Genomic DNA, 18381 nt, shown 5'->3' with positions numbered 1-18381 from the left:
ATAATGTTATAATTGATCTCTATTCAGTTACCTGTTATTGTCTGCTAATTTCACCTTTTTCTGTTCACTGTTCAAGTTCTGTGATAATAAACCTTTCTTAGTTTCTTAGTTTATTGACTCTGCTGTCCTGGACTGACTAAGAATCCTGGTTTGTGCTTTTGGGTCTGTGGGTGCTTTCTAGGAGCTGTGGGACCCCTGGAGTGTAGTCCCAGTGTCCTAGAAATCACCAGGGAATAACCTGACAGTGGGAGACTAGCCCAGAGGCAAGTAAGACCAAGTCGGTGGGAGGAGGGTGCTAGTATAGAGCACATACCCAGGTGCAGGCAGGCCTAAGCAGTGGTGGGTCCCAAAAAACAACAAGGCAAACGATCTGCAAATTCCAACGTAGACAACAAAACAGCAGATACAAAATGGAAGAATGTTCAAAAATTTATTGATGATGTCAAATACCAGACTTATTGCCTGACACAGGCCGTCTTTCGCCCAAGAAGGGCTGCGTCAGGGCTAAATCAATTAAAACACATAGAAATACGTAAAAATATATACTTAAAAAATACAACATTACAAATTATTGTAAATAAAATAATAGAATAGAATAAATATAATACACCATGGATTAAATCAAAAATAAATGACATTTATAGCTAATGATAACTTATAATACAAAAATATATGACAGGTAATAAAAGACTACCCACATACATTAGTATCAAGGGCATATACAATAATAAATATTAAAACTGAAAATACAGAGACCATATTTCTATAATTATGAAACCCTAATGTTTAAATTAATTGCCTGAAAATTCAGTCTGTAATTTTTTAACAATATATACTGAAACCATTCTGTTTTGTTGTCTAAGCAGTGGTGGGGACAGACTCTACAGGTAGCTGCAGGGTTAACCCCAGGTGGGTGTAAGGTGTTTCATGACACAGGCATATATGACCTTAAATCATCTCGTTCTAAACCACGTTTTTTGTTTTGTTTTTTTAAACAGGCTAGATACTGCATTCTTCAAAGAACTAAGGAAAGTTTTCTTAGTAATTGATGAATTTACAATAGTCAAATTATTCAAATGAATGGAGGTGAAATTATTTTACTAACCATGCCCAACGGGGATCAACAAGATTACTTGATTGCTCACTACTTAACAGAAATGGTTTTACATAGGATTCTAGGAAAGGCTCAAGCAAATACAGCTTTAAACCAATAACTCTAGCCTCTGGAATAGGAGGATCATAGTTTCCACTTAATATCCTAGGTAACACTGCCTTAGAAGCCATTAACAATCCATATTGTCCTGAACAGAGCTGGGCAGAAGCAAAGTACTTGTACTTCGTTACAATACTTAAGTACAATTTTCAGTACTTTTGCTTGTAACATTTTATACAATACTTTTTACTTGTGATTCGTTACAAATAAGCAGTACTTTTGTACTTTTTAGTGAAGTACAAATACAGAAAGCATGTAAAAAAAATAAAGTATTTTCCCTGCCTCTGCTTGAACTCAATTGGATACCGTGGAACAGGGACTGTGGTATCCAATTGGGTTCAAGCAGAGGCAGGGAAAATAAAAGGCAGGCTGTTTGCCCTGCGCCCCCCCCTGCCTACCTTTATATGCCCTGGTGGTCTAGTGGCCTCATTGAGACAGGAAAGAAGACCTCTATTTCCTGCCTGCTGCCGCTGCTCTCCTCGATACCAATGCGTATTCAAAATGGCTGCAGAGACTCCAAACAGCAGTCTTGCGAGGCTGCTGCTTAGTCTTGATAGCCATATTGAAAAAGCAGCGGTATTGCTGAGAGCAGTGGTAATCAGTGGCGTTCCTAGCCTGGATGACACCTGGGCGGATCGCCGATGCGCCCCCCCTGGGTGCAGCGCCCCCCCCTGCGAAATGACACCTCCCCCCCGATGAAATGACCCCCCCGGGTGCACGCCGCTAGGGGGGGGTGCCGCGGCGCGCGCCTGTCGGCTCCGAGTTCGCTAACTTCGCTTGTTCGCTGCAGCTCCCTCTGCCCCGGAACAGGTTACTTCCGTTTCCGGGGCAGAGGAGCTGCAGCGAACGAGCGAAGTTAGTGAACTCGGAGCTGACAGGCGCGCGCCGCGGCACCCCCCAGCGGTGTGCACCTGGGGCGGACCGCCCCCACTGCCCCCCCTTGGTACGCCACTGGCGGTAGTGAGCAACAAAGAAGGTTTCCTTCTTGCCCTGAAGCATCGAACCAAGTCCACCTGGTGAGTGGAAGGGCTGTAAAAAAAAAAAGAGAGGGCCTGTGTAGGACCAATCTGTACTAATTCAGCTTCATTTTGTTTTCCAATATGTATATAATGTTCTTCTGCCCACTGCAATGTTCAGGGTGCTGTTTTTTTTCTAGGAAGGACCTTGTGTGACCCGCTGGTAGTTAGCCTGTAAACATATTACATTCTGTGATCCAACTTGTTAAGAATACTTTTTACTTTGTAGTAAAAACGTAGTTATAAGAGTTGTACTTTATTACTTTTACTTGAGTATTTTTTTTAGATAAGACTTTTTACTTTTACTTCACTACTTTTGCAGCCAGTACTTTTACTTTTTACTTAAGTACTTTTAAAAAGTAAGAACCCCATTTCTGGTCCTGAATCAAAGTTATTACAATGCATACTCACTCTCAATTTCTGAATTTTTCCAGTAAGATAATTAAATAAAGGAAGCATCCAAACTAGAGGAGATCACTATTTCCTTAATATATGAAGAATAATCAAGCAAATTTAGGCTGATTTTTTAGACTGCTTAATTCATTCTGACAAATATTCCTTTCAAACTACTCAGGAAATACATGCCTGGGCCTGTGTCAAAAGAGCTATATGATTGGATTCATGGATATGATATAAGTGCATCATGGATGGAAACAATTGTTTGGAAGAGCATTGCAGATAATGTGATTTTTTGTCCTAGTGCATTGTGAGCTGTGATTCTGTGGGCATGTTAAACTGTTAACCCCTCACCGTTTTCTGTTAAAAGATGGAGTTTTTTTGCTGATATTATTGAAGATAACTGTTAGCTGTAATTGCATTGAGCTGTCACTTAAGTGTGTGGCTTGTTTCTCCATCTGAATTGTTATTAACTGTGTGGGTTTTCAGTGAGACACTAGTTGAGAGAATTATTGGCAATTTATTTTTGAAGCTTTGCTGTTGTATTTAAAATTGCTATTTGCTGTTATTATGTTCAAAACTAACTGATTTGGAGACATCCCTCTCATTATTAAAAAAAAAAAGAACTAATACACACATACACTGAGGTAAGATTTAATAACAATAAAGCTTCTCTGTCGCAGAAATGCTATTTGTTCTATTTTTTTCCTTGAGTAATAAATATGCATGGATCCATCTCTGGCATTTTCAAACAGTATACTGTAGTTGTCAGAGAACAGCCCTTATGGTCAGGTCAGTTTGATTCCTCTGAAAGCTATTCGTATGGTTTTCTTGTGCATGTTATCTAGCATCTCTATGGCAATATAACCATGTAAATTATCTAGTACAGTGCTAGGGGATGGACCTTATCTGTGACTGATGGGCAAAGTCAGAAAAACAAAAGAAAAGTGGGCATAAATCTGGCCAGTTGCTTTTAAAATCCTGGATGTTTACAAGGATAAATGCTAATCTGAAAATGACCAATAGTTACCTTTTCTAGAAGTGGGTTACAATGACAAGGCACTATTGTTACTTTCATTTCATATGTTACACTGAAAGAAATATATTACACAATCACTATTGGCTATAGAAATATGAAATCATTTTGTCACAGTAATTCAACAATTATTTCTAGTTGCAATTTCAACTCAGGGCATGAGACTGTTGCATATTTAGTTATCATATTTAATGGTCAGGGAAGCAATATCTACGGGGTTTTTCTACTAAGCTGCGGTAAGCATTAACACATATTTATCGCAGTTTAATGGTGTACCAATGGGGCATGTTCAGGCGTCCCATGGTAATTTTTTCATGTGTACACTCTACCCATGTACTAAAAAATAGATTTATTTTTTTTTAGCTCTGGGGGAGTGTCTGGGACAGAGAGTAGGTGTGTTCTGAGCTAATTGGTTAGCACAGCTATATTGCTTCGTGCTTTGTGGTTAGCATGTGAGCCCTTACTGCCTACAATAAAGATGGTGGTAGTGGAAAATTAGTGTGTGGCCATCAATTCAAAAAATAAACTAGCCATTTTATCCATGTGAGAAAAATGGCTTTAGTGTGTGGGAATAACCCACGTAAGCATACTCTAAGGCCACTTTTTACCATTGTTTGGTAAAAGGGCCCCTCTGTTACTATAAATCCAATTCTACCAACAACAAAACAAAATCCAACAACCCTCCCCCCTCACCACACTCACCAAGTGCCCCTTTTACCAAGCTGCAGTAAAAGCGGCCCTGAGGTAGCGTCAGTACATGGATTTGTGGTGCACTGAGGCCCCTTTTACCGCAGCGGGTAAAAGGCAAAAAAAAAAAGAGGAAATGGCTGTGCACACTTGAAAGTCTAAAAAATGTAGGAAGAGAGAAAACAATGGAAGGTAATAAACAATCTTCCTAACCAGTCAGTATAGCATTTGTGTGGGCCTCTATTTGGGAGGGGGGGCAAGAGAATGCAGTGGGGAATAATAATATCGGAAAAACAAAAATAATACTATGGTTTCTATACTAGTTGTAAAATAAATGTTTAACCTTTTTTGTTTATATCTGTAACAGTTGTCATGCTGTTATCAGTATTTCAATAAAATATCAAATTAAAAAGAGAGTGGTCAATACCTATGATTAAACCTGATTTTATCTGAACAGAAGTGGGAGAACTTACAGTAGATAAAACCAGCTAAAAGCAAAAGAACCCAAATATGAGGTCATACTTACATAATACTGTAATTAGATATTTTCAAAATTCATATTGTTTAAATAAATTTTAAAATAAAATGTATAATAACTCTTGCAAGGTTAAGGTGTCAGAAGGCAAGAAAGGGACAACGTTTTCAGCATGATGCTTATCATGTGTCTTAGTGCATCATAATTTTACAGTCCACCTAAACCAGCATACTCTTTGGACCCAGGCTTAAGACTATCCTTGTATATGTTGGCTAGAGAATATGGTGAAAAAGATTAAAGAACATCTAAGGTGCTTTGCCACCTTAGCCAAATGCAATTTTCTGCCTACGGATTAAGATTAAAATAGTAGCGGTAATATCTGAACTATTGCTTTTTCATTTAGATTGAAACCCTGTAGAGTGCAATAAGATTCTACCACCCCTGGCCTTGGGGACACAATACTTTAAAGTCCAGATTGAAAAATTTAATGTCATCACCCCCCCCAAAAAAAAAAAGAAAACAAAATGATCAAACTCTCTTTATACTTGCATATTGTCTCAGTGCATAATTTACATACTTTAGATCTTTTACAGACGTGGGTGATCAAATGTATATACATTATTCAATATTTTGCTAGACATTCTACAAATGATGATATCAATATTGTATATAGCTTGGTTTATTTTACATTTTTTCCTTAGTTTTGTATTTCAAACTATTTTATTATGGCATTAATAGAAATGTGTTTTGTTTTTTTAAAGGGAGCTCTCTCTCTAACTGAAATGACTTATGAAATAATGTATTAAAGCATTTTTGTATTTACAGTATTTCCAATTTTTATTTTCTTCCTTTTCCAGCATTTGTCTTGGCAATTGGTTGAGTTAACCATTGCAAAAGAAATCACTTTTCAAACCATGATCATACTGCCTGCATAAGGAAACAAATATCAGCAATATAAAGGAAGGCTAAATGACATAAAATGGTTGAGCCTTAAGATATTTTCTGTTACACTTCACAGCATTAATATAAATAATATTTAGAAGCAAATGAGAAGTTCTAAATCTTTACTATAACCCATAACAAGTTTCAAAGAGTGGGCTTCACTAATATTTGTAAATGCATAAGGTTTCCATCTCGATGATGGTGTGAGTAGATGAATGAATGCAAAAGAGAAGTTAATACAACTCACTATCGCCATTAGATCCCACCACTGGATCGTACGATACAAAGATGCCTAGGAAGCAAGCCAACAACAACAAAAAAAAATTAACAGGACGTTTTGGTTCGTATGGTAAAAAAAAATAACGTTGTAAACAATTACAGGTGGAAAAAAACACCCTGAAACTAATTCTTGTAAATAATTTGTACATAAGCAGCAGTTCCAGGTCTTCCAATGTAAATGCTATAGAAGGATTTTAAAGCTCATTTGTTAAGGCAATTGGTTTCATATTAAAAATTCCCCATCGATCCAGTTTGAAGATACAAATTTAAAGAAATGCTATAAATAGCTACATCCTATCTAACCAAAGCTGTTTTTTTTTTGTTGTAAAAGATTGTAATCACGTTTTTTAAAAAATAAACAAAATGTTAGTTTGTTGTTACTTACCTAAAATGAAAAGTGCCTGAGTCAGGGAAAGACATACTGACAAAATAAGCGGCAATCTAGGAAAAGAAAAAAAAAGTAACTTATTCCTTCTCTTCCATAATTTTTCCAGTTTCAGAATAGTTTAACAAGATTATTCATATTTTAAGTAAGCTGCAAATTAATATTTCCTATAGATGTTTGCATGAACTTTCTAAGAGGACTTGTTAAGAATCCCGGTTCCAGGTTCGCTAAGCGTAACAGAGCTCTCTATGGCTTTCCACAACTTGTCATATTTTTTCATAAGCGTTCACAACCCCCCTTCTGCTAAAGATTCTGCTAGTATCTGTGTCTTCAGTAGTCGGTTTCAAAAGAAATACTCAAGAAAACAAGTAAGCTGTTCTGGTTGTAAAAGAAAACAATTGGCATGATTGTAGTGTTTTATGAGAAAGAAGAGGGGAAATAGAACCTTCAGCTGGATAAGGCAGAAAATCTTCGGCGGTGTAGGCGAGTGAGCCAGAGATAATGAAAGCAGCCTGGCTTCTCTGGTCCAGCGCGAGCGTTGCTCCAGCTATGTATTCCGCATCAAGGGCAGCGCGCGCTTTAAAACTGCTCGCGGCTGCTGCGCGTGGGTGGAAGGGGATTGGGCGAACGTGGAATTAAAAAAGGCGGGAACTGTGTGGTAGGAAACATGGGGAGTGTCACCAGCACAGCAGCTTTGTTCTTTTCAGGTACAGTACCTCCATCACATGACAAGATTAACCCTGCCCCCCCCCCCCCCCCCCCCCCCCCCACACACACACACGCGCGCGCGTACTTTTTGTTTTGTCTCTGAACAAAAGAAACCAATAAAATATTTCAAATACTGCCTTCTAAATCATATTTTGACAGACAGGAAAAATACATCAATAAAGGAGGTGGCCATAAAACACCGTTTAGAAGTATTGCACCCCATAATTTCAGGTGTGAGTGAAACAGAACAAAGTAACCTGCCTTTTTGTAAATAAGCATAGAGCTGTTCTTGAGAACAGGAATAAAGGGTCAGTTGTTCTGAAAAAGCAGGCCACCGTTAAGACATTTTAATATTTATCAAAATGCGAAATCTTTTGGGGACTTTGTTAGAGTAAAAAAAAATATCTGTTTTAAATAATAAGTGCTGGATCAAGTAACAAACCTGCAGGGACAGAAACCGATCAATTTTTTGAAGGCTTTAGTGTCATAGACGTTTGTAAACCACTTTAAAACCACCGGGTTACATATGCCTAATTGTGTTTCTTGTCAGAAGTACTGCTAGACTACCACTAGAGGACGCAGTGGTCCTGAGTGGTGTAGAAGGAGTAGAAGTGAATTGATTTTTTTACTCTTTTAAGAAGTACAAAGACCAGGGGACACTGAATGAAATTAAATGGAAATACTTTTAAAACTAATAGGAGGTAATATTTTTTCACTCAGCAAATAGTTAAGCTCTGGAACTCGTTGCCGGAGATTGTGGTAAAAGCGTTTAGCATATCCAAAAAAGGTTTTGACAAGTTCCTGGAGGAAAAATTCATAGTCTGTTACTGAGATGGACATGGGGTGGGATTGGTAGTATGGAATGTTGCTACTCTTTTTTGGTGTTCTGGAATCTTGCTACTATTTGATTTTCTGCCAACAGAATCCTGGATTGGCCATTGTTGGAAACAGGATATTGGGCTGGATGGACCATTGGTCTGACCCAGTTTGGCTATTCTTATGGTAATTTTTGAGACTAGAGCAGGGGTTCTCAACTGGGTCCTTAGGACACACCTAGCCAGTCAGGTTTTCAGGATACCCACAATGAATATTCATGAGATAGATTTGCATGCCCTACCTCCATGGTATGCAAATTTATCTCATGCATATTCATTGTGGGTATTCTAAAAACCTGACTGGCTAGGTATGTCCTGGGGATTGGGTTGAGAACCCCTGGACTAGAGCAACAAGGGCAGAGGCAAGTAGCCCCCTGGACCCCTATACCACCATGAATCTTAAAGGTAGGCCTGAGGGGCTACAGGGTTGGGGTTGACAGGGAGGGGGTATCAGAATTGGTGGGGTGGAAGGACCTACTTCCCCTTAAGTGAGTCCTGGCTGATATTCAGTTGGGGGTCCACACGAGTGTCTTATGTATGTCCCAGCTGAATATTGCCTGGGACCCACATGGCCCCAGATATTCAATGTCCATTGAATATTGGGGCCTAATGTGGCTGGCAGCAATCAGTATTAAAAAAAATCACTGACCACCACTTAGGCTAGTTTTGGGGTGTGTGACCTCTGCAGATGTGCAGGGCACTATGAATGAGAGGTTACTGCTTTAGTGATGTGTCACTCCCATATCCTTCCACATCATGTGGGCCAAGGAAAAAGGGAAGTGGAGAGAGAATGGTGCTGGGAAGAGAATGGAGAAGAAAGAAGGGGATGTTTGGTAAAAGGAGAGAGAAAGAAGGATGTTGTGCTGAAGTCACTGGTAACAAAGGAGGTGGGCATTGTGCCAAAGCTGTTACCACCAAATGAGGTGCCAATTTCCATTTTTGCAGAAGGCACTAGAATCAAAGCAAACCACTTATTCTGTGACTTCTAGAGCTTTAGTAGGTGGGCTGACACACAGTGGGTTGAAATGAATGCAAGCGTTTGGGTTATTTCCTGCTCAGCGTGTGATCTTCGGGGTCTGACGGCAGGAAGCACCACATGCAAATATGGCCACAGGGGCTGTGGAGCAACTGATTTCTGAGCCTTCAAGATTTGTACATGCAGGTGGTGGAGCAGCTCATAGGGCCTTTCTGGATGTGGAACTGCTAATATATTTCAGTCTGAGTTCTAGATATGAATGATGTCTGGGGCTCTGGGAAGGGGGATTAGGAATATGATCCTCACTAGGAAGGGTGGGGATAGAAAAGTTGAAATGTGAGATGAATCTGCTTAGGATTTATGAAGGATGAATAAGCCTAGTCTGCAGGGGAGGGGCACTGACCAAGGTAGTGTGAGAGGGAACCTAATGGGGGGGGGGGGGGGGGAGGAATTAGTAGGAAACAAGGTAGGTCAGGTCAGAAGGAAGTAAAGAGAAGAGAAGTATAGAATTGGGGAATGGAGTGGGTACAGGGGGTGTGTGGATTAAGCATCCTACTCCAAAACAAAAGTCAAACTGTGCACTGGGAGAAAGAAACAAGGGAAACGTGGAATAAGATGATAAGAGGAGGAAGAATACATTTAGGCTTGGAGAGGCTGAGAAAGAGAGAAAGAAGTGGGGATGGTCAGAGAAAAGAAAGTGTATGGTGTGCACAAGTTAGGAAGGAAACAAGGACTATTAAGGACTGGCTGGGAGGGGGAGAATATGGGTTGTATAGATGGGCTAGGGTGGGCTGGAAGGCATAGCGTGAGTGTGTTGTAAATGTGCTGAGAGTAGGACAGTAAACTATGGTGATGAGTTGGGGTTGGGGAGGAAGAAAGACTGGTGAGACTTTCAGTGCTATCCCTAGCACTTCTTTTACCCACGTCGTCCCTGTGTGTGCACCACCTGTGCTCTTAATTTAAAGATAGCCTAGCCAGATGTGTTCACAACCCACCATGCTTTAATATCGACTGAATAGATATGGATGAACTGGAGTGAAACTGTTAAGGGGCTTCGACATTAACTTCAGAAATTTTAGTACAAGAACAGTGCTGGGTAGACTTCTATGGTCGGTGCCCTGATCGTGACTGCATAGATATGGATGACTTAGAGTGTAACTGTTAGGGGGCTTCGACGTTAACGTCAGAAATTTTAGTACAAGAACAATGCTGGGCTGACTTCTACGGTCTGTGCCCTGAAAATGGCAAGGACAGATCAAGGCAGATATACATACTATGTGTAATGAGTTTATCATGTTGGGCAGACTGGAAGGACCACACAGGTTTTTATCTGCTGTCATAGACTATGTTACTATCCTTTATATGGACTTGGTAATTTGTGCTGAGTTCAGCACCCCCAATTCCTAATCATTTTGAAAACTTGGCTCTTTGGAGCCCAAGTACACCCAGTTGGCCCAGTCAGCCCAAGTCACTCGAGTTGACCCAGTCAGCCTGAGTCAACCAAGTCAGTCGAGTCAGCCCAGTCAACCCAAGTGAACCCAGTCAGCCTGAGTCTAGGATGTAGGCAATAGCTAACATATGGGACCTAATAGTAAAGGACGGGAAAAAAACCCCACAGAGGGGAAGCCATATATGTACAAATAAGAAAGCTACCTCTCCACCCTCATCTCCCCCTATGTTCCCGCCCGTAACCTTCGCTCACAGGACAAAGCCCTTCTCTCAGTACCCTTCTCCACCACTGCCAACTCCAGGCTCCGCTCATTCTGCCTTGCTTCACCCTATGCCTGGAACAATCTTCCTTTACCCATACGCCATGCCCCTCCCTACCCATCTTCAAATCTCTGCTTAAAACTCACCTCTTCAATGCTGCCTTCGGCGCCTAACCACTCGAGATAGATAGAATGCCCCAATCTATCCACCCTATCAGATTAACTGTTCACTCGTCCTCTAGATTGTTCACTTGTCTTTAGATTGTTCTCTTGTCTTTTAGATTGTAAGCTCTTTGAGCAGGGACCGTCCTTCTATGTTTAAATTGTACAGCGCTGCGTAACCCTAGTAGCGCTTTAGAAATGCTAGTTAGTAGTAGTAGTAGTAGTAAGATGCCTAAGACAGGCAGGTGTGCTAATTAGGTATGTGTACCTAAGTTGTATCTGTAGTGTTGATATATATGCATAATCAATACAGAAAGAACCATCCTTTGTGAGCAAGAGGGTATGTATCTGCACACATATCATATTAATGGCTAAAATTGTTTCCATAAATCTCACATTTCAGTAACTGAAGAAATTGAATTCAAATTTCGAATGCATACATTTGAATTTGGATTTTAGTTTGCATTTTGAACCTTAAAATATTAAACCATTGTTGCACTCTTTTGCTATAGCACAAACAAAGAACCCTTAACCACTTTCAGATAGTAAAACAAATTGAAAAAATGTCTAAAGACAAAAATGATTTCTGTGGTTGTCATGAATCCTTTGACCCATGCATTGTTAATAAAAAAAACAAAACAAAAAACCCTTTAATATTGCTGGACAGTTTAGAAATATTAAAAATGAAGCATGGGAAAACAATTCTATCCAGAAGAAAAAGTAAAAAAATTAACATCCAATGAATAGTCATTGTCCCCACAGGGCATGTGACGACTAGCACAAACAGTATTGCTACAAGATTGTCAACTATAAGTAATTGTTGAGTTAATAAATATTAGACATGAAACTTTCCATGATTAGAGGAATTTAGGAAATTAGTAGCTTAAACTCTTCCAGTCCCCTTATATAACAGGGAAGCAGTCAGCTCTGCAAAGAGAGAAAATATAAGTAACAAACCTCTTCCAAGACTTGAAATGAACATACTTGATTTCTAGCTACAATTCCCTCTAAAACCAAACAAAACATTAATGATGGATACTGCCCTTAGATTGGGGATTCTCAGTGGCAAATGCTCGGCTTTAGAACCTAGAACAGTAGAATACAGCAGAAAGGAATAGCTAAACTTTCTTGTTAAAATCTTTTTATTAGACTACAAAACAAAATGCAAAACACAGTTGATATGTATCAACGATATACTAATAAACCAAAGACTGAAGGTAACAAGAAACTATCAAAGGCCTGGGCACAAACCCTAAACCCCCTCCATACCCTCCAACCTCCACCCCAGTCACCACCCTAAAATCCCAAATGCCTTTAAATCCCCCCCCCCTCAAAAGCCCTCCCATTCCCCACACCCCACAATGCCAGATACCAAATGTAACAGAGCAGGACTCAATACATGAATGTACAGACTAGGAGACCCATCATATAGCAGACAAAACAATACCAGAAGGGACTTGGGTTCTTATAGCCCCCTCTACAATATGGGCACATTAAGCAGAAGAACAGCAACTTCACATAGACTCCCCTCTCTCTTTCCAATCCTTTGAAGACTGTGGAGAGAAGATCTAGAAATACCAGAGTAAATGGAATTGCAATAGTCAATTCATGAGGTCAGAAATGCATGGATCAGAGTATGTAAAGAGGGAATGTCAATATAATTACGAATGGTTCAAAGTTTCTGCAAGGTTAGAAAACCTCAATAGTGACTTGGGCAAATTGGGACTCAAAAGATAATTTAGAGTCAACAAGAATTCCAAGATACCACAAGCAGTTGACTGGTGGAATGGGTCTATTGAAGAGGGCTGGAGTAAAAGTTGGGGAAGGATGAAAGCCAGTGATCTAAGAAACAACAGTCTTGAAGGGGTTAAATATAAGTTTATGATCAGCTAACCAGTTGGCCAGTGCACCCAAGCAGTCTCGTAATTGAGTAAGCATGTGAAATATTTGAGAAGTAGGATAAATCAGTAAGATATCATCTGCTTAGAAAAAGAATCAAATATAATCTTGAATTAATATGGTCAGGGGACTCAAGCAAATATTAAACAACAGAGAGGAGAGAACGGAACCTTGGAGAACACCACATGTCAGAGATTGTTCAGAGGAAGAGGAGGCAGGGGTCTTAACAATGAATGAGCAATCTGAAAGACAGGATTTGAACGTTGAGTACTGAACTGGACAGACCAATATTATGAAGGCAAGAGAGAAGAATAGAATGGTCGAGCAGATCAAAGGTGGCAGACAGGTCTAATGAGACAACTAAAGCAATTTGGCCAAAATTGAAACAGAAGATGAGCAAACCTGATGTAGACTCTCAATAGCTGGCCATAGAGCCTCCAAAGCTACCACTGTAGGGTTTTATCAGAAGTTTCATGGAGGTTATAACTGGAAGCAAAGATGTCTCATCACCTTCTGCTTCATCACCCAGCAGCTCTTACCTCCCCTTATCTCTGAAAGCTATCAGTGTCTTCCTCTATGGTCGACAATTGTAGTAGAAAGGATGCCAATGTTGAAGTCTCCCATGTCGACAGTGGCAACACAATCTGTCTCCCAACTCCGGTTCTGGGCTTTTCCTCACTGCAGAGTGATTGTGTGCCAGGTCCTCCGGAAACAGGAAGAGGTTCCAGTCTTTGTGGGCTAAGTGAAGTATCGCTTTTGAAGTTGGGGCACCACTTTGCTTTTGGCCTATGTTTATTGCATTTTAACATGGGACTTCCCATATGTACTTAGAACAGGATTTTTCTTTTTATGCAAACTCAGAGCTATCCATAATTACCAGGATAAAGACTTTCATTCTTTGTTCTATGCTTATATTAACTTGCGCTATGATTACTGTAATATTGTATATGCAGGTATCACCAAGACTATTCTAAAACACTTACAGACTCTTCAGATACTGCAGCTAGGATCTTATGCAGGGTCAAGCAGAACGACCATGTCACAACCCTTTTGAAACAACTGTATTGACTTCCGATAGACTTCTATATTGTAAAATATTTTGTGCCTAAGAATCAATATTTTGAATTTAATTCTATACAAATATTGATTCTTAGGCACAAAATATTTTACAATAATAAACCTAATTATCCTCATTGGTCATTCCATATGCTCCACACTGCATTTGCGCTCTCTGACAGACAACAAACTTGTGCTGTCTCATCCCTCCAAAGCGTAATGAGAATCAACCAGATAAGTGCTTTTTATTTCTTGGCCCCTGCATTCTGAAACTCTTTACCACAGTATCAGATTAGAAAAAACTCTTAGGTACACACAGTGGATCCAAAAAGAGTCCTCTCTCATGCAATGTCTTCCCAAACAACGTCTTTATTAAAATCAATAAAAGCCCGACACGAATCATGTTTCGGCCACACCAGCCTGCATCAGGGGTTTATCAGCTTTGGTTGGAACAGATGAAACAGCTGAATTACAATGAAATTGTAAAGAACAAGGATGTCGCATTGAATGCTCTACCAAACAGGAACTCTCTGTCGCATGTATTTCTGAGATTGCCCACCAACAATCCCCCAGCCCAGTTTCCTTTCTCCGGTGCACCCAAGCAGGTTTAGCTTCTCTCCCTCCGAAGCATCTTGCCTTGCCGGAAACAGGAAGTTGTATCAGAGGAGAGCGGAATGCCCAGTAAGAACGGGGTTTGTAGTTGTTTCGCTTTATAGAAAAAACTTTTATACCTCATTCCAGGCCGAATTGAAAGCATAAAGCATATTTATTTCAGATGGTGTTTGATAATCGCTGATCCTGTATTCGAGATGTATGGGTATGGGGGCAGTGGGTGACAATTTCTGTGTGAATGATAATTTCTGTGTGACTAATTTTGCTTATACCTCTTAAGTGTGTGTGTGTGTGTGTGTGTCTGTGTCCTATTAAGCTATGGTGTTCTATTTTCTGTACCTTGTAATTTTGGTTTGTAAATTGTGTGAACTGCCTCCACTCATTTACCAAAGAGGTGGTATATCAAATCAATAAACGATAAACTTTAATACATAACTTAGTATTTTATAAGGTGTGTGCGTAAAAGGGAGGCCCATCTATGCCCACCTATTTGTTCGCTCCCTTGCATTTAAGCAAATTGCTCATTCTTCTATTTTATAACATTAGCATGCAAATGGCACTTAAACAGACTCTGTGGCATTAGTTCTATAAATTAGCTCTTCATTTTAGGCACCTCAAAGGGATGCACTTAATCAAAGGGGTGCACTTAATGCTAATTCTATAACGGCTTAATAGTGTGCCTAAGCCACTATAGAATACTAGCACAAAGCCAGGTGAGCTGATTTTTAGGTGCGATCATTTAAGCCAGGTCAATGTCTGCTTTAAGTGAGTGTGCCTAACTTGCACTAAGAATCACATGTAACTGATAGCATTCTAGAAGGTGTGCTCCTACCTTGGTGATATGCCCATGACATGCCCATTTTCTGCCCATCTTGCAGTTGCATACTGTACAATTAAGCACAATACTGCTTAGCACTTATGCATGTAACTGCCAATTATTGGCGCCAGTAATGCGGATAAGTGTTAACATTCTATAAATTTGGCTCACTATTGGCACCTATATTTAGGTATCAGCTTATAGAATTGCTTCTTGAATTTATAGAATGAGATGGTAAGTGACTTGCCCAAGATTACAAGGAGCAGCAGTGGGATTGGAACACTGGTTTACAGCCTTACTGCTTTAACCATTAGGCTACTCCTCCATTTTTTTGACACATTGTCTAGAAACAAATTCCACGACTTGATTGTTCACTGAGTGAAAAAAATATTTTGTCCAATTTGGTTTAAATCTCAACCTATTAGTTTCATGGAGTAGCCTCTAGTCCAGGTGCAGTTTGAAGGCATAAATAACTAGTACCTATTCTACCTTGCACATGATTTTATAAACGTTTATCATATTCCCACTCAATCATCTCTTATCCAAACTGAAGAGCCCTAAACAGTTTAGCCTTTCTTATAAGGGAGATATTCTATACCCTTTATCATTTTTGCCATTCTTCTTTGTACTTCTTCTAATTCTGCTATTCTCTATTTTATGAAACATTCCTTTACTAAAAATTCCTAACATTCTGTTTACTTTATTGACTGCTTGTCATGTCCCCTACCTCAACGCAAGCGGCGTCCTCGGGCTGCGCGGGGTCCCGTCGACACGCACACTTGACTTGCACTGCCTGAGCCATGTATATGTAGTCCTCTCTGAGTTTGTTCAGAGAGCGGTGGCTGCAGGCTCCTTAATTGCTTTGTTTCCATGCACCTGTTTCTGCTCTCTCTCTCTCTCTCTCTCTCTCTCTCTCTCTCTCTCTCTCTCTGCCTGGCTTCCAGGCTCCTTGATTGCTTTGCTTCCACCCACCTGGGTCTGCTCGTCCTCTGCCTGGCTTCCCTTGCTTCTCTCCTATTGGTCTTCCGGTTCCTCCTTCCCCTGCTCTTGTCCTATGGCTGTGCCCCTTCTCCCTGCTGATGTCAGACGCCAGCACTTTATCAGCTGAGCTCTCCCTGGACTCCATGCTTTGGCTTCTACTTTGGTAGGTGTTTCTAACTCTGTAGTCTGCTTCTTATCTACTGGTCCCTCGTTGCTGACTCTGCCTGTACCCGAATTACCCTTCTGCCTGCCGCCTGCCTACTGACTTTCGCCTGTACCTGGATTACTCTCTTGCCTGCCGCCTGCCTACTGACTTTCGCCTGTACCTGAATTACTCTCTTGCCTGCCGTCTGCCTACTGACTGCCACTTGTACCTGGATTACTCTCTTTACCTGCTGCCTGCCTGGCCAATGCATTCATCACCTTGCTTCCAGCTCTGTCCCGTAAGTCCTGCAGGCCGTCCGCACCTAGGGGCTCAACCTATGGGGAACAGCGGTCAGCGCAGGTGAAACCCGGGGTTGTCCAGCTGCCAAGCAGAACCTGGTCCGAGTACCGGACTCAGCAGCGCTCTACTTGGTACAAGAACTCACAAGTCTGACGCTGCTACTGAACTGAGGATTTCAATGTGTTTTCCACAGTGATTTCAAGATCAAATTATTGGGTAGTGACTCCTAATACTGAACCTAGCATTGTATAGGTATAATTAGGATTGTTTTTCTCTATGTACATAACTTTGCATTTGTCCACATTACATTTCATATACCTTCTTGATGCCCACTTCTCCAGTATGGCAAAATCTCTGCAGTTCCTCATGGTCTTCTAGTTTTTTATTTATTTTATTAATCTTTATTGAGCACAACCATGTCAAATACAAACAATGGCAATTACTTATGGTCCGGTATATTCTTAACAACCAGGACAACCAAAATGGGGGCAAAACAACAAGTTGCACAATTTGTCTTTATTGTCTTCGACTGACTCGACATGGGCTGTGGTTCGGCCTACTGGCCTGCATTAGGAGTCTGAAGATTAGACATCCACTGTCAAAGTCAACATTCAAACCAGTGGTATAGCTTGGTGGGTCACCAGGAGGAGCATAATTGAAAGGGACACCCAGGTTTTGCTGAGGACGTCCTCGCAAAATGTCCCGATGGGGGGGGCGGGGACCGTATTATCGAATCAAGATGGACATCCATCTTTCGTTTTGATAATACGGTCAGGGATACACAAATCTTGAAATTTAGGTCGTCCTTAGAGATGGTCATCCCTAGACTTGGTCGTTTCTGATTTTCGGCGATAATGGAAACCAAGGACACCCATCTCAGAAATGACCAAATGCAAACCCTTTGGTCATGGGAGGAGCCAGAATTCGTAGTACACCAGTCCCTCTCACATGCCAGAACACCAACCGGGCACCCTAGGGGGCACTGCAGTGGACTTCATAAATTGCTCCCAGGTACATAGCTCCCTTACCATGTGTGCTGAGCCCCCCAAACCCCTCCCCAAAACCCACTACCCACAACTGTACACCACTACCATAGCCCTTGCGGGTGAAGGGGGGCACCTAGATGTGGGTACAGTGGGTTTCTGGTGGGTTTTGGAGTTTGGACAAGCTCAACCATTTTGCATATGCGCAGTTGTGTCACTAACCTGCTTATTTTCGAAGGAATAGGCCAACCATCTTCCGACACAAATTGGGAGATGGCCAGCCATCACCTAAACCCAGCCAAATCGGTATAATCGAAAGCTGATTTTGGCCATCTTCAACTGCTTTCTGTTGCAGGGCCGGCCAAAATTAAAAAGGGCGTTTTGGAAGGGTACGGAATGCGGGACGGGGTGTATTTATGAGATGGCCGGCTTCGGCCAATAATGGAAAAAAGAAGGCCTGCTCCATAGGCGGTCGGTGGCCCAACTGTTTGGGGAGGCTAAAGGGGGTGGGGTTAGGTGTGGAGCCAGGGGTGGAGCTTAAATAAAAATAAGTCACAATTAATACCTTTTATTAAATATAGATATTAGATATGTATCATATGTCAAAGAATAAAGTGGTTGCTCAAAGCATATACTAATCACAATCGCTCAACTGCAAAACACTATGCACAACTTTGTGCAAAAACACACTCAGAACCTTACTGTACCATAAATATTACACTGGGCAGA

At 40.9% G+C, this 18381-nt stretch overlaps 1 protein-coding gene across 1 annotated transcript in view; it reads right to left on the bottom strand.

Annotated features, from left to right (window-relative positions):
• Window positions 1-18381, bottom strand: part of COCH (cochlin) — a 166977-nt gene that overhangs the window by 90902 nt on the left and 57694 nt on the right. The window contains exons 4-5 of the mRNA XM_030213687.1: window positions 6430-6465; window positions 6013-6057 (exon numbers count right to left, since the gene is read on the bottom strand). Of these exons, the coding sequence (XP_030069547.1) occupies window positions 6013-6057; window positions 6430-6465 (81 nt within the window). The remainder of the gene's footprint in view (window positions 1-6012; window positions 6058-6429; window positions 6466-18381) is intronic.

This window comes from Microcaecilia unicolor, chromosome 9 (genome assembly GCF_901765095.1).
Source record: "Microcaecilia unicolor chromosome 9, aMicUni1.1, whole genome shotgun sequence".
In the NCBI taxonomy this organism is placed as follows: Eukaryota; Metazoa; Chordata; class Amphibia; order Gymnophiona; family Siphonopidae; genus Microcaecilia; species Microcaecilia unicolor.
The sequence above is the reverse complement of the archived record's forward strand: the minus strand, read 5'-3'. Positions and strand labels throughout refer to the sequence as shown.